Source organism: Delphinus delphis, chromosome 17, assembly GCF_949987515.2.
Source record: "Delphinus delphis chromosome 17, mDelDel1.2, whole genome shotgun sequence".
Taxonomy (NCBI): Eukaryota; Metazoa; Chordata; class Mammalia; order Artiodactyla; family Delphinidae; genus Delphinus; species Delphinus delphis.
This window is the reverse complement of record NC_082699.1, coordinates 6,642,135-6,657,117: the sequence shown is the minus strand read 5'-3', so window position 1 is coordinate 6,657,117 and position 14,983 is coordinate 6,642,135. Positions and strand designations below refer to the sequence as shown.

The window sequence follows — 14,983 nt, the reverse complement described above, 5'->3', positions numbered from 1 at the left end:
GTTTCTGGCACCATATCACGCTATAAGAAAGATGTTGTCCAAAAGGAGGATGAAGTATTTGGGAGGATGCTACCAAAAAAAAAAATTCAAATGGGAGTGGGAGAATGAGGAGGGGGACTAGTTAGAACTACTGTAAACATGAAGACAATAAAAAGAAACTTAGGAATTGAAACTCTATAAGTACATGTAATGAACATGCCTTGGGAAGGGCGCATCTTATGCATGAAGTCTTAAGCTAAAGCAAGGAAAATTATTCCATCATCTTCATAAAAATGTGGATAAGTCAGCAGGGAAAGTTACATGGGATCATGGGTTAAATTTCAAAGAAGGTGATGTAAAAAATAAGTATAACTATATAGTATTTGAAGATCTCAAAGAAAATTTAAGAAGTATACTCCTTTTGATAAAACAAACGGATTGAGTGACTTCTCAAGTTCCTTAAAGTGAAAGATCCATGCTAACAGAGCTTTGCTTCCTTTCCTAATGGACAGATTTATACTCAATGACTTGAAAGATTTAATCCAGTTCTTCAAAATGTCAGTATGTTTTCATTCAGAAAACAGAAACTCTCTGGAGCCTGAAAAAAATAAATGCTATATATGATCTCAAAAAGGAAATGGAGTAGATCTAAACTGAGCTTCTTATATTTCTAATTGGTCAGGTTTGCCCTGAATATACCAAAATATATTTCAACACCTGTCCTACCATTAGGAGATTTTAATGACCAGAAGTCTCTTCCTGTAACATAGTTGTTATATTTAGTCTCAGTGTTATTTTCTGAGTAATAATAATAGGGAAGTGAGAATCTCCATCTTAATAACTCTGTACCTTCCTATTTGTATTTTTATTTGGTACCACTACTTTTACTCTCAAAATTATTCAATAATTGTTTGTCCTCAACTCTTTTTAAAAAGTTTCCATCCCAGTCTAAATGTAACTTCTCTGTTAATCTTTTTCTACATCTGTTCTTCAAGTCTCAGAACCATCTCAATGCTCTGAACTTCTAGTCTTACATTTTTCTTGTTTTGAGGTTCCCAGAATAGAGCGTGCTCTTCCAGACTAGACGTGCGAAAAATATTCTCACCTTTTTCTCTATGTGTCAGGTGTCAGATACTGGAAAATGTTCACCGTGCTTTCAAAGGAATACCAGAAATAAAAGAGCCAACCCCCCCCCAAAATAATGACTTTCATACTTTTCATTCCACGTCCATGCAGGATTTAGATACTGTGGTAAATGAGGTGAGAGCTGATGTGATGTGGAAATGGTGCGCTTAGGTAAGGATTGCCAGCAAGCTTGAATGTACTTCTCAAATTGTTCTCTTAGTAGATGGATTCAGAAAAACTTGTCTAAAACGTGATACATCAGGGGAATGTTCTGAAACAATCATTTGAAACTACACTGAGTTTCAACTACACAGTATATAGTTTTACAGCTTTTTGCTTTATAGAAATTCAGAAATTACTTGGAAATTCATTTCAAAAACAAAACTCCTACATGGAATCAGAAATCATTGCTCCTGATTTTCTGATATCAGACACCATGTGGAGGGCTTTTAGTAAATGGAGTGATATTTTCATGGTATTGGAAAGTCTTAGTTCTGTTGATTACTGTTTCATAAATTTGTTTCTGTCTCTGCATTGGCATTTAAAATAGAGCTAATGACTCAATAATAGAAGCAGAATAAAGACGACATGAAATGTAGCATTGCAGTTAAGAGCTGTCACGTACTAACCTTGGGCCACTCACTGGGCATTGTCTTGGTCCAGGTGCCCCAGAAAGCAGAGCCGGTGGTGAAAGCTCGCATGTTAATGCCAGGAGAGCTGGCCCAGGGAATCCAGAGCAAGGGGGACCACGGCAGGGAAGCAGGGAGAACGGAACACGAGGCGCGTGTTTCCAGGCTTGCCGTAAGCTCGCATGTTAATGCCAGGAGAGCTGGCCCAGGGAGTCCAGAGCAAGGGGGACCATGGCAGGGAAGCAGGGAGAACGGAACACAAGGCGCGTGTTTCCAGGCTTGCCGTAGCTTTGCAGCCAGTCACCGCTGCTTGTGGGGCACAGGGGACTTCTCTACAAAGGCCGCAGGGACCGCCGGGAGCCAGTCCTCTCCACCCGGCCATACTTCCCCCACGCTCTCAGGGTCTGTTACCAGCCCTTCTGCACAGACTCAGCAAGGCAGAACCTCTTCGGCCCTGGCCCAGGGGCAGAGCCTCTTGATGTCAGTTGGTGTGGGCTTGGGGCACCTCTGACTGTACCTGTGGTGGCAGCAGGAATGGTGGGTCTGGCGACTTTATCACCATGAGAACTGTGGAATTAAAGGCCAGCGGCCAAGGCCTGAGGGTCAAGCAGGCTGAGCAGACCTGGGGAATATGTGATTGGATCCATCACAGCCAGGTTACTTAACTCCTTTGTATCTCAGTTTTGTCATCTGTAAGATGGGAGTAACAGTTGTCACCATATTACAAGACTGTTATAAAAATTAAGTGGCTTAATATATTTAACGTGGTTAGAAAGTGCCTGCAAAGGTTAGAGCTCGTTTGAACCATTATGGCATCATTATCTTAAGTGTGGAGCCATCAGGTGTGACTACTTAAACTAATACAGAGTGCATTTGAGTTAATAAGTTTGGTGTGTTGTTTAAAAAAGCAAACACACATTTCACTGTAGCTGTACCCTTAACAGCAGAGGGGGACTGCTGCTACCGTACGAGGCATGCCATTGGGCCTTGGTATAGGACAGCGTTCATGAGGACGGGATCAAGGTAAATGCATAGCACTGTTGCTGAAAATGTCAGTTATTAAAGTTAACAACAGAAGCATGATATACAGTTCTTCCCCAGATAAATATATCACTAGGACAAAGATGAGAATATAAATTCAGTTCCCAAATGGAGCCTAGATTCTAAGCGGTGGGTATAGTGTTCTACTTGGCACACTATAGCCAAGTGGGATGATATTTTCTCTCTCTCCTCCTCCAGAGGCCAAGTGTTCAAGCAGCCACTCTGTGCCCAGATCATATTTCCTCTCCATGCCATTCAGATCTGCAGCAGAGTGTTTACCACTCAAGTTCAAGTGACAGGAGCCGACCGAGAGGGGTTTCTGTTTCCTGGTTCAGCTCTGTGTGCCCCCAGGTTGTAATGCACATCCATTCAAAGCACCAACAGCAGTTGTTTCCTTTTCTCTGGGTGTTGATGGGCTGTGCTCCCTGGTCTCCTTTCAGTGCCTGCGAGCCGCTTTCCCAGCCCCAGTGCTCAGTACGTTTCTTTCAGCCTGGCGCAGCATGGAGGCGGACTGCCTTAGACCATCTCACATTTCCACAGTCAGCCTTGGAGCTGGAAGATAAATAAACACATACTCCCTCTCCAGTGTCTCCTCACCTTGTTCCTGGAGAATGGAGGATGCGTAGTAAGCTAGGAGCTCACCTTGCTCTATTTTTATTGGCTACACATTACTCTGCGTGTGAACAGTGGTGACAGCTGTGCTCACCCTTCACATTATGCTATAGCTTTTAAAATGCTTTGCTCTACATGAAACAGCAAAAGTCTTTGCTTTCATCGACCAAACTTACGCAATTTCTTTCATTACCAAAAAAAAAAAAGTGACTTTTAATCTTACATTGAGCCAAGCAGTAAAAAATGGACATTTTACTTTGACGATATTACCCTGTCTTATAATGATTTATTATCTTCTAAGAAATATCAAATTAACTCTCTGTTATAAACATTTCCATTTTTAGCTCCTTTAAAAAAAAAAAACAAGAGTATCCAATATTCCTTCAGAAAACACCCAGAAATGTAAGGTTTTCGCTTTTACAGGAGATACAATGTGGTACTGTTTCATGAATCCCATGGGGTCCCCCCATCCTCCCCCAGCAGCAGTTTTCTGGTTTTCTTCTAATGGTTTCCCTAAATAGATCCCATTTCCTATAGCAGTGCCAATGATTGCTTTATACTTCACATTCTATCTTTGATTTTTCTTGTGTTAGTGGTTTTGGGAGCCTAATACTGCTCATTTCTGCTCTTCGTTCACTATGTTCAGACAGTGTTGGATGTCTGCTTTCAGTTTTTAAATAGAAGAAATAATAACTACCTAGTTTGAAAAGCTCTTTGGGATTATGGGTTTGGTTAATATCCTCTGAAAACAATTTTTAAAAACTGTAGTAGAAGATTATAAATGACTTTTTATGTGATTGCATCCCCTGGTGCTTTGAAATCAAAACACGAGAAAGAGTATAACGCACTTGGTCAGAAAGGCTAATCCTGAGTTGATGCCATTTACATTTAGATTTAAATAAGTCAGCCTATTTATTCCTTCAAACTTTGCTTCAGGTTTTAAATTGAGAATACATGGAAATTTTAAGTCCTAGGATGCTTAGATATATTTTGAAAAGTTATAATGCCTAAATTTAGCTGACTTCTAAGAATAACTGTGACAAACGTAAGGAATAAGGAAATGAAGTTAGTTATTTTTAATAAAATCATGTTATTACAACAATTAGGAATAAGGTTCATCTAATATGTGGTCCAGATGAAGTGAACTGGGGTCATTAGTGTAATAACGCAAATACTGTGCCTTCCAGACTGTGGGGTAGGCAAACAAGCCCCACGCAGACCATCGGAGATCTGACCCCTCACTTATTATTTGCGATGGAGTATAAGACAGTAGCCGTAGAGTCTGCCCCCTCACTTTTTATGGGTGATGGGGTAGATGGGTGATGCAGTGTGTCATAGTGGAAAGCTCTTCTACTAGGAATCTAGACCTGATTCTACACCCAGATGTACTGCATGACCAGTAAAAAGTCTGTTTCTTCAGTCATAACATGAGGGGTTCAGATATGATGCCTTCAAGGGACCTTCCCAAGACCGAAATTCTAGGACTCTGTGCACTGTAATTCAACTTCAGATGGCAACGAGACATAAACCCAAGCCACAGGATGCATTCTAAGAACGTTGCGTCAGCACACGGCCTGTTGGGATCCCTGGAACCAGCTCCTGGACCGGGGTGTGGTTGGGTGGAGCTGTAAAAAGTACAAGGATGACATTAACCTGAAAGCAGTCTGTGGTTGAGAGGGTGGGGCTGGGGCACTGGGATCTTGGCTTATTTTTCTCCCCGGGCTCAAGACTTTGTCCAAACACAGGGGGAATGACCAGGATTGTTCTGACATACATTTATCTTTGTTTGGCAACTCAAAATTCTTCAAAAAGAGGCCATAAGTTAATTTATAGCCAGATCTCTTGATTCGTGGTCAATCTACATGTTTTTTCATTGAATAAAAATCTTGAGGAAGGACAGGTTCCAGCATTTAAGTATTGGTCTCCTGGTTATTTCTGTACATTTTTTTTTTTTCTTCGTAAGAGCTTCTGCTCCTATTTTAATTCTGCTCCAGTTTTAATCCACTGTAAGACTATGAATTTTCCCCTTTCAGAAGCCTTCAAACTATTCTCTAAAAGCTGAATATTCTTCCTCCTCTCAAGTTATTGCCTTCTCTAGGAAGATGATCTATTTAACCAAGCAAATATAGTTTAACTTTTGTTAATTAGACATTGCCTGAGGACTTCTTATATGCCAGCCCTAAGCTATAAAGACACTAAAGATAACCAAGATGTGTACTGTCTTGTAGCTCACAGCCCCATGGAGTTAGTCCCCTGGCAACAAAACCTGCCTGGAACCAGAAAGCTACCACAGGGTGCCCAGAGGCTAGAGACAGCCCTGACTAAAGGGAACTGAGGGGTGTAAGAAACATTTTAACAAGTAAAAGGGAAGGAAGGCAGTCTGGACGAAGAGGTGCGGATGTATGTGACATGGACCGGGGCACAGGAAGTGGGCATGGTGAGGCCAGAGACTCTCACAGCAAAATCACTGTGGCTTCCGCTCCCCTAGAAAGCAGGCAGTAGTGTAAGATAGAGGTCATCTCTTTATGTGTCTCTACATTTCAGGTCCTCCAGAGATAAACTTTCAGAGGAGTTGTGAATATCTTGATAGTAATAGAAGAAGCCACCTGTATAGAGTTCACCAGAGAAATGGAACCAACAGATATATATATAGACAGAGATATACTGAGATAGATATATATATATATATATATATATATATATATATAGACAGAGGCATGGGGAGAAGGAGGGGGGTGGAGAGAGGGGAGGATTTATTATAGGAATTGGCTCATATGATTATAGAGGCTGAGAAGTCCCAAGATCTGTACTTGGGAAGCTGGAGACCCAGGAGTTGTTTGTTTTTTCTTCATAAAAAACAATATTCAAACAATAACAAATGGTATAGTTCCTGTCCAAAAGCTGGCAGGCTTGAGACCCAAGAAGAGCTGATGTTTCAGTTGGAGTCTGAAGGCAGGAAGACTGGTGTCCCAGGTCAAGCAGTCAGGCAGGGGGAGTTCCTTTTCACTCTCAGGAAAGTCAGCCTTTTTGTTCTATTCAGACCTTCAGCTGATCGGATGAGGCCCATCCACAGTAGGGAGGGCAATCTGCTTTATTCATTTTACCAATTTGAATGTTAGTTTTGTCCCAAAACACCCTCACAGACACACCCAGAATATTTTTCCAAATATCTGGACACCTGTGGCCCAGCTAAATTGACACATAAAATTAACCGTCAGGACTTCCCTGGTGGCGCAGTGGTTGAGAGACCGCCTGCCGATGCAGGGGACACGGGTTCGTGCCCTGGTCCGGGAAGATCCCACATGCCGCGGAGCAGCTGTGCCCGTGAGCCGTGGCCGCTGAGCCTGCGCGTCCGGAGCCTGTGCTCCGCAACAGGAGAGGCCACAACAGTGAGAGGCCCGTGTACCGCAAAACAAACAAACAAACAAACAATCAAACAAAAAATTAACTGTCAAACCACCTCCCTGTGTTTTAAGGCTTAATTATAAAGCATCCAGGAATATTCTGCCAGCCTGATTACTAAATTGCCAGGTCACTGGGACTCTCGTTTTTTTTTGAAAGCCTCACAATACCATAGAAATTCTGTACAGTATCTCAACGTCATTGAGATGCTGTCATCACTCTGCTTTGATAATATATTGACATTTTCAGAATTGATGGCTTACTCATCATTATGATTCAGAATATATTTATATTTGTTATGGGGATTACATGCATGTGCTAGAAAGTCAGCTTTCCTGGGTTTGAATCCCAGCCCTGCCTTTTAGTAGCTGTGTAATTTCGAGCCTCTAGCTTTGATTCTCTGTGCCTTTGTAGGTAATAATAATACTTTAACTCTTTGTAGTTGTGAAAATTAAATCAGTTAATACATGTAAAGATACAGGTAGGTTACAGGCACATAGAATATACTCAAAAAAATGGTTTTTCTTGTAGCCACATATCTTTTATTTAAAATGCTGTTTCAGCCTTGGCTCAATATTACTTAAGCGCTGATACTTTTTGAGGAAAGAGTCCTTAGGAGCAGTAACATTGCATGTATTCAATTAGCATACACTTTGGATAGACTAAAACCAAAACTTCAAAGCTTTAGTTGGCTTGAGAATGACACCAGATTTAGAAAATGAGTAAGAGAAGATGAAATAGAAAGTAACACATTTATAGAATATGCACAGGCAGTGGAGTATTTGATTCACTTCACTACTTCAGTTTAGTTTGCCACAGTCAGAGAAACTGTCCATATTTTAAATGGTTCTTTGGCATCTTAACATTAAAAACATTTATAAACAAACCAACAGTGGGTGGCGGTGGAGAAATGCTAAATGATGCTCTTTGTTAGGTTTTGAGCCGGTAGGAGTAACAGGCGGATCGATTGGGGCTAGACTACCTTTGGGCTGAAGGCATTCACCCGACTGATGGAAAACCAACCTTGGGTAAGTCACTCGGACTCAGGGCTCCTATGCCAGATGACAGAGCAACCAAACTGTCCAGCTGTTCTTTTCTGGGTGTGCTATTTCTGATCTGTCCAAACAACCACATCTTTCAATGAGTGACTTCAGATCTGTTTAGGTAAGTCTGTTCACAAAACATGAAATACATTTGCAGGATGATGTGTGAGGAAATCCTTTGGTTCTTTGAACTTGATGAGTGCTTCAGTGTCCTTAGGGAGGTCTTTACTTGTGCAGCTCACGTTTGTGCGACTCTTCAGGGCACTGACTGCTGCTGACTGTAGTTCAGAGCCAGTTCCGAAGGTGTGGTGTGTCCCCAGCGTTCGCAGGGCCTCTTATGCCATGTCTATAACACGGTTTTCCGGTGGCGTAAAAGTCCATCCACAGAACTGTGCGCGTGTATCTCCATCAGGAACACTGTTGTGTCTTGAAAAATAACTTCTCAGATATTCAAGTTCCCGTGTCTGAAACTAGTCTGCAATGAAAGAACATTCAGACTCAGCTCTTTGAAGCTGGCTGTATTAGTCCATTTGATTATTTCCTTGGGAAAATTCTTCTTTTAACTAAAAGGGAAATGCTTTGCCCGTTTATCTAGTGACTAAAGATAGCTGAGGATTAAGTTTGAATGGAGTGATTACTGCTTTCAGAAACCCGAATAATGAAAAGTATGCTGTTGTTGTTGTTTGAACTCTTCCACAGCTCTGCACTCGAACTGCCCCCAGGAATTTTCTCCTCCCATCTTGTTCCTAATTTTTAAATTCCTATACGGATTTCTATGCATTTGTAATACTTACATTAATTCTGTGTCTTTGAAAAACTTCGGAGAGGAAAATGTAATCATCGAGCCTGTATATTTTGATTGTTATCCATTATTATTATCATTCTTAGCATGCTTGTAGTGGCACGTGCTCTTTTCAAATATTGTTATAAAATTCTTTAATCATAAGGCTATTGTGATGAAGCCAATTTCAGTCTATTATGAAAACTCTGCACTTTTTCATTTTTGAGAGCCAAACTCAGAATGCATTGAGCTGTGCCTCAGTGTATTTTCCATTATCCTTTTCTTTCAGAAATCATGCCATCCACTTAGTACTTCATTACAACCGAACTGCAATATGTATATACGTGGTACGCAAAATGAGCCATTTTGTTTTAAAACAGATTGCAGATGAAAGGAAACCATTCATTTCTTGCTTGCTTGCTGTAATTACTAGAGCACTAATTACTCCAAATCACTGACATCCAGGGTCAGGAAAATGACAACAGAAACATCAAAGAATAGATGTGGCTCTCTTGCTGTGACAGATTTTGCGTATTTCCAACCACAGTATTTTTTTTTTATGGCTACTGTTTTCCAGTTTGATGGTGGAAAAAAACAAAACAAACAAAACAAACATGCACACAGTCAAGATTGCTGAATGTTTACTATTATTTCATTCGCAGTTTGACGGTGAGAACATGTATATGAGCATGACAGAGCCGAGCCAGGACTATGTGCCAGCCAGCCAGGTGGGTTAATTAATCTTCTCTGCCTTGTTTCAAATTGTAATTAAACAAATTCAAAGAGTTGCATTGCAAATGAGTAGCACTATCAGTAGCTGCCGCAATCAGGAATAATCATAATTTATAAACAAAGCATTCAAGCCTTGTTTTCAGTTAATGAGATCGAGCTGATAAAACACCAGAGTTGGCATTTGTTGAAAGATAATACCTTGTTTCCTCTCCAGAACGGCAAGCAGCTGTTTTGCCAGCATGATCTTTCCTAAACAGTTGTTTTACCTTTAGGAAATAAAGTCTTTACAGGTGCAGGTTATTTGAGCTTCTGACTATAGATGAGTTAATTATTATAAGCTACACATGTCGCAAATAGCTTTAATGATCAATTATTGGGGCAGTTTTCAATAAAATGTTCCATTGATCTCCAGAATCGCAGGGCCAGAAAGTGCTCTATGTCTGTTTTCAAGCCAAAATCCGCGATATGATGGGAAACCTTTGAAGGGCACGTTTGTATCCATTTCCCTGGGAATGGTTGACAAGGTATTTAATCATGAGAAGTGACAACAGAAGTCCAATGAAAATGTAAATGGTTACATTTATAGACGTGAAGGCTTGGCTATTTATTTTTAGATACTTAAGACCAGGCCCCTTGATCCACAGAGGGTGTTTGAAGCAAAGTGGTAACTGCCCTAGGGGGCCACTATAACATGGTATGTAAGAACCTTGTAAGCAAAAACAAATAAATGAATAAATGAAAGTGAGGGAGAGTTTACAGGAGCATTGTGTGGACTTGCACATATTTTTTTCTGGAAGAGTATAACCGTGGTAACTTGGAGTTTCATGTGTCAGTAACCAAAGCATAAACTCAAACATTGAAAACAGTTGTTTTCATATCCGCCCAAATAGATTTGATAACTGGGAAGGGTGGGGGAATAGGGAACAAAAATAGAACGATTTTTCTTCATGGTGCTTGTCAGTGAATTAAATCTAATGTATGTGTCAGGGGTGCACTTTATGGGGCTTTGAAATTTCTCTAAGAACAAAATGTCTCAGGCTTAACTCAAAACAGAGGCAGGCCTGCCTCTCCGTGAACTTTGCGTTTAGAAGTCATTATGATCACTGCCTTCTCTGGCAGACATTCTGGAAACTATACTATATTGTTCAGATGAGAAGGTCATCATTAAGTTCAAAGATCCGGACTACATTTCCTTCCATTCAACTGAGTCGATCACTCTCAGAATACCTTTGGAAGGCTGGGCTTTGCGTTTAGAATTTTTACTTAACTGAATTCATTCAGCTAAGTAGCCGGCAGGATCCATAGGTAGTTCTGAGTAGGACTGTTTGATTAAAAAATGAAAAATGTTACTATTAATTTTCTTCCAACCATCAATCCCAAAACTGTACTGACAAGTTTAGTATTACTATTAGATTAAAGCAACCTGGTATCATCTCTTTGTTGCCTTTAGGGTTTTGAAGTGTAAGGGCTAATTGAATTTGTTTGAAACAGTAGAAACACAAACTCAATAAATGATTGCTGTTATAAAGCAGCTGCTCCCTTTCAGAGAATCATTATGTCCGCCTTGAAGACTTTTGGATAAAGGATGGGAAATTCAAAGCATATACATTATAACAACTTAGATTTTTAAATTCAAGTACAATGAATAATATTAAACCCTGACTAAAATCAAACAACTAGCATTATTTTTCTTAATATTTAAGTCAAGAGTTACCAAGAATGTTTTAAATGCCAGTGATAATTCATAAAGGAGTAAAGAGCTCCAGATACTTTATGTGCTTTGTAAAGATATAGCCGGTTTCTGTGCCTGAAGCAAACTGTTTTTTAATAATGCAGCACATATGAAAATGTTTTTAGAATGTGCTATTTCAAAAATTCCACTAATGTAAAATAATACACACTCTGGCAGAGAATAAGCTTCACAAATTACGTAAGTTGAATGGCCTTAGCTAAATTTTACACTTGACATTCCTTTTGTTTACTGTAATATGGTATATTCAAGAATTCATTACCTGGTATTCTTTTGGGAATTTTAATCAATTTACCCCTTTCGGCAACTATAAATAAGATTTTAGTCATCCTGCAGGAAAAAAAATAGCTTTGTTCTTTTTCCTACATAACATCAAACATCTGCATAGTCGAGTAATCCAAGACAACTTGCCTCTTAGTATCTCTCAACAATTTTAATTCCTGTTCAATTGTCAAATCAGTACATGCTTTGGGACTCAACAGACTAAGTTGCTAAGTAGTAGCATATGGCACACTACTGCTCCTGTGACGTTGCTGCAGGCAAATAGCATGATTCTAAACTTGAAATGATTTTTATAGAAAGCCAGTGCTGGAATGGCTCCAGAAATGGAAGGACACTGTAAAAATTAATGATATTCTTTTAGACAGTCCCAGAGGGCTCTCTGGCACTATCTACTACGTGAATTCTATACCTCTTAAGCTAGTGTATACAAATCCTTAAATTTTTTTGCATATAATTTTGTAATCGATAGGCAGCTTTTACATCAAATATACCACCCTATAATAAGCCTGATAAGTATGCAATAAAAACCCATGACATTTCCACTTCTCCCGGCTTCGTTCTTAGAATATTGACTGTTTTCTCCTATAATAGCCCTAAGTGTGCTGGCCACTCAGTGCTTTAGACACCATTTAGCTTTTTCTTACCCTGGGTAGCGTTTGAACCATGCAATGCAAGATTTCTTTGTGGGTTTCTAGACCCTGGCTAAGGGGGCCCATGTTGCTTGATACCTCATGAACTTGCAGGTTCCCTTCTGTAGAGTTTGGGGGAAAATGTGAGTGGCTAATGGAAGGGAAGCCAGACATGAGGAGGGGCCACTGGCCATCACACACTCCTTTGTCATTCTTAACGTGTCATGTTTGATTGACCAACATGCCGAAGGACACAACAAGGAGGTGGAAGGGGATTGGGCTGCCCACCAGAGCCCTGCCCCTTCTCCAGAATAGCCCAGGCCCACTCATGCTGGGGATCAATCCTTCTCTTTCCCTGAAAAACTCAAGCTCCTTTCTCCAGCCCTTACAATTCTAGTACCTTCTGTAATTCCTTATATGTGATTGATTATGCTCAAGATATAAATGTTCATTTGAACCAAGTACATCAAAGGAAACAGGAGTCCGGTTCTCTTGACAGGAACTTCTATGGCACCAAGGTCATTTATCTATTTATTTACTTATTTTTTCCGTTTTCTTTTCCTCATTCTTTTTCTTCTATGGAAGTTACAAAAATATCATTTTCCACGACTACCTATTCATTCCATGCTTTCCACCCACACTGGCAACATTCTTTACCAGTTCCGTGGACATAGGAACTCTTCACTTCTCACCTGTGTCTCAGTTCAGGAACTGTGTGGAAAAGATTGAGAAGGACTGTTTTTTTTTTAATATGTGTGTGTGTGTGTGTGTGTGTGTGTGTGTGTGTGTGTGTGTGTATATATATATATATATATATACACACATACACACAAGAGATAATCACCTGACAGGGAAAATCAGAAGATTTTTCTGGTGTCAGATCATGGAGAAGATTTGGTTACTTGATTGAACCATGTTTTTTAATAAATCACTTCCTCCTTGACCTTGGCCTTGACTCCAGTAAACCATTTCTTTCTGCTTGTTTTCCCTCTTTATTTCCCTGCTTCCTTCATTCTTTCTCCCCTTCTTCGTATTTTCCTTCCATCCTCCTTCCTTCCATGAACAGTTATCCTTTAAGCTTGAACTAATTTTTGTTGTTAATTCTGCTCATCATAGTAAACCCTAAGTATTAAATGTCCTGACCTAAGATCCTGTTTTAGATTATTTTCAGGTTGTGATCAGCTCTCTCTGCTTCTTTTTTCTTCCTGCACTGGAATTGTCTCTCTTACCTGGTTCCTCAAATTTCAAGATTAAAAATAACTATGATAAAATAAAGCAATATTATTTTTTCCTTACAACTTACATCTAACAACTTACAATCTTACAACTAAGCATCTAACGTGCATTTTGTACCATCCATCTTGAATGGAAAAGTTGAAGAGCGCCATCTAGGGCAGCTCTCATGTGAGTTTCAGGTTTGATTTCTAACCTCCCTGGGCACCTGTCCCTAACAGCAGCTCAGACTCAACATATCCATTCGTCAAACTGAAATTCATCACCTCCAGCCCACTCCCTCACCCCAAACTTCTTTTTTTCCTATATTGCCTATAGTCGTGAGAGTTAACACCACCCCCAGCCCCGTCACCCAAGACAGAAACTTGAAGAGTCTCCCTTACACTCTCAGCCCTGAGTTGATCCCAGGTAGTTCTGACTCTACTTCTCTGCATCACTGCTGAATCTGTCTCCTCTTTTCCTTCTGTGTAATTACTGCCTGAGCTCTGGACCTCAAAGGTTCTCATTAAGTCAGCTCATCTTACCTCATTTCCATCTTTCCTTCTCTCCTCTTGGTGTTGCTGAACGATCCATGTTCCTTCCTTCCTTACACACCTCCGTGCCTCTCCAGCATCTGGTTGGAGTTACCGAGGCACACATCTGCCCTGCCGTGGCATGTAGCCTGCCCACCTGACTGTGGTAGGACTCGCCCTTCTTTCTCTCTGGATCTCCTGTGCTTAGATGATGCCCGACACGTTGGAAGTGTGCAGCATTATTTTGTGTACATGTTTCAATCACCTTAACTCTTTGAGTCTTCTACTTGCGATGGTTTTCAGCCCTCCTGTGCAGACATTTAGCAAATCTGGCCATGCCCATTCCATTCCAGGAGCACCCCTCCTCCTGGGTGTCAGCACCTTGCACATTAACAAAAGACACCAGCACTTCTGTCTCCTCAGAGAATTATTTCAAGTCCAAGACTCAGAGAACTAATGTAATAATAGACTAGATAATAACAGGCATTTATTCTTACAATAATATCGGATTGCTATTTGTCATATGCAATATAATGGCAGCAGAACCAATAGGACTTTCCAAGTTCTTTTTTGTGCAGTGTTCTCTTTTTTTTTTTAACATCTTTATTGGGGTATAATTGCTTTACAATGGTGTGTTTGTGCAGTGCTCTCTTAAATCTACTGTTAGAATTGTAATATTTTGAGGTTTGCAAACATATTAATAGCTATATCTGTATTTTTAGTTACATGTTTTCCTAATGAGAAAATTCTCAGGGTTAGATAGAAAATAAATGAGGTATGACAACAGGGCCTGGAAAGTATAATATCTTTTAAGAGCACTTTGGAAAAAACATCTCTTGACTTAGGCCATAAAATTTCCATGATCATGACATAAATTTGAACTATAAATTAGACCAATTACTTTTAGATTGGTTCCTTTTGGCAGAAATTTCGGGAGTAAGGTCAGCTTGACTTTTTGACCATTCACCCAATAAAATAGCAAAACTGCCAGGCTTTGAGTAATCTAGTTAGTCCAGCAAAGTCTGACATCTTAACAAGCCCAAACTAGTTACTCAAACCAGTCTTCAGTGTAACGTTCAAATGATTACTCTGCGCAGTCCCGGAGGTATTCATTACAGACAAAATTGCTCTTTTGCCTTGCATACAAGCTGAGTTTTCAATGGGAAATGAAAGGCTGCCTGGAAAAATAGGCCACCTAATTAAGTTAAACTACTCTAGCATTTGGCTTGACAT

The 14,983-nt window shown here is 40.1% G+C and overlaps 1 protein-coding gene across 1 annotated transcript in view; it reads left to right on the top strand.

Annotated features, from left to right (window-relative positions):
- Positions 1-14,983, top strand: part of TOX (thymocyte selection associated high mobility group box) — a 297,990-nt gene that overhangs the window by 136,693 nt on the left and 146,314 nt on the right. The window contains exon 2 of the mRNA XM_060035150.1: positions 9,275-9,340. Within this exon, the coding sequence (XP_059891133.1) occupies positions 9,275-9,340 (66 nt within the window). The remainder of the gene's footprint in view (positions 1-9,274; positions 9,341-14,983) is intronic.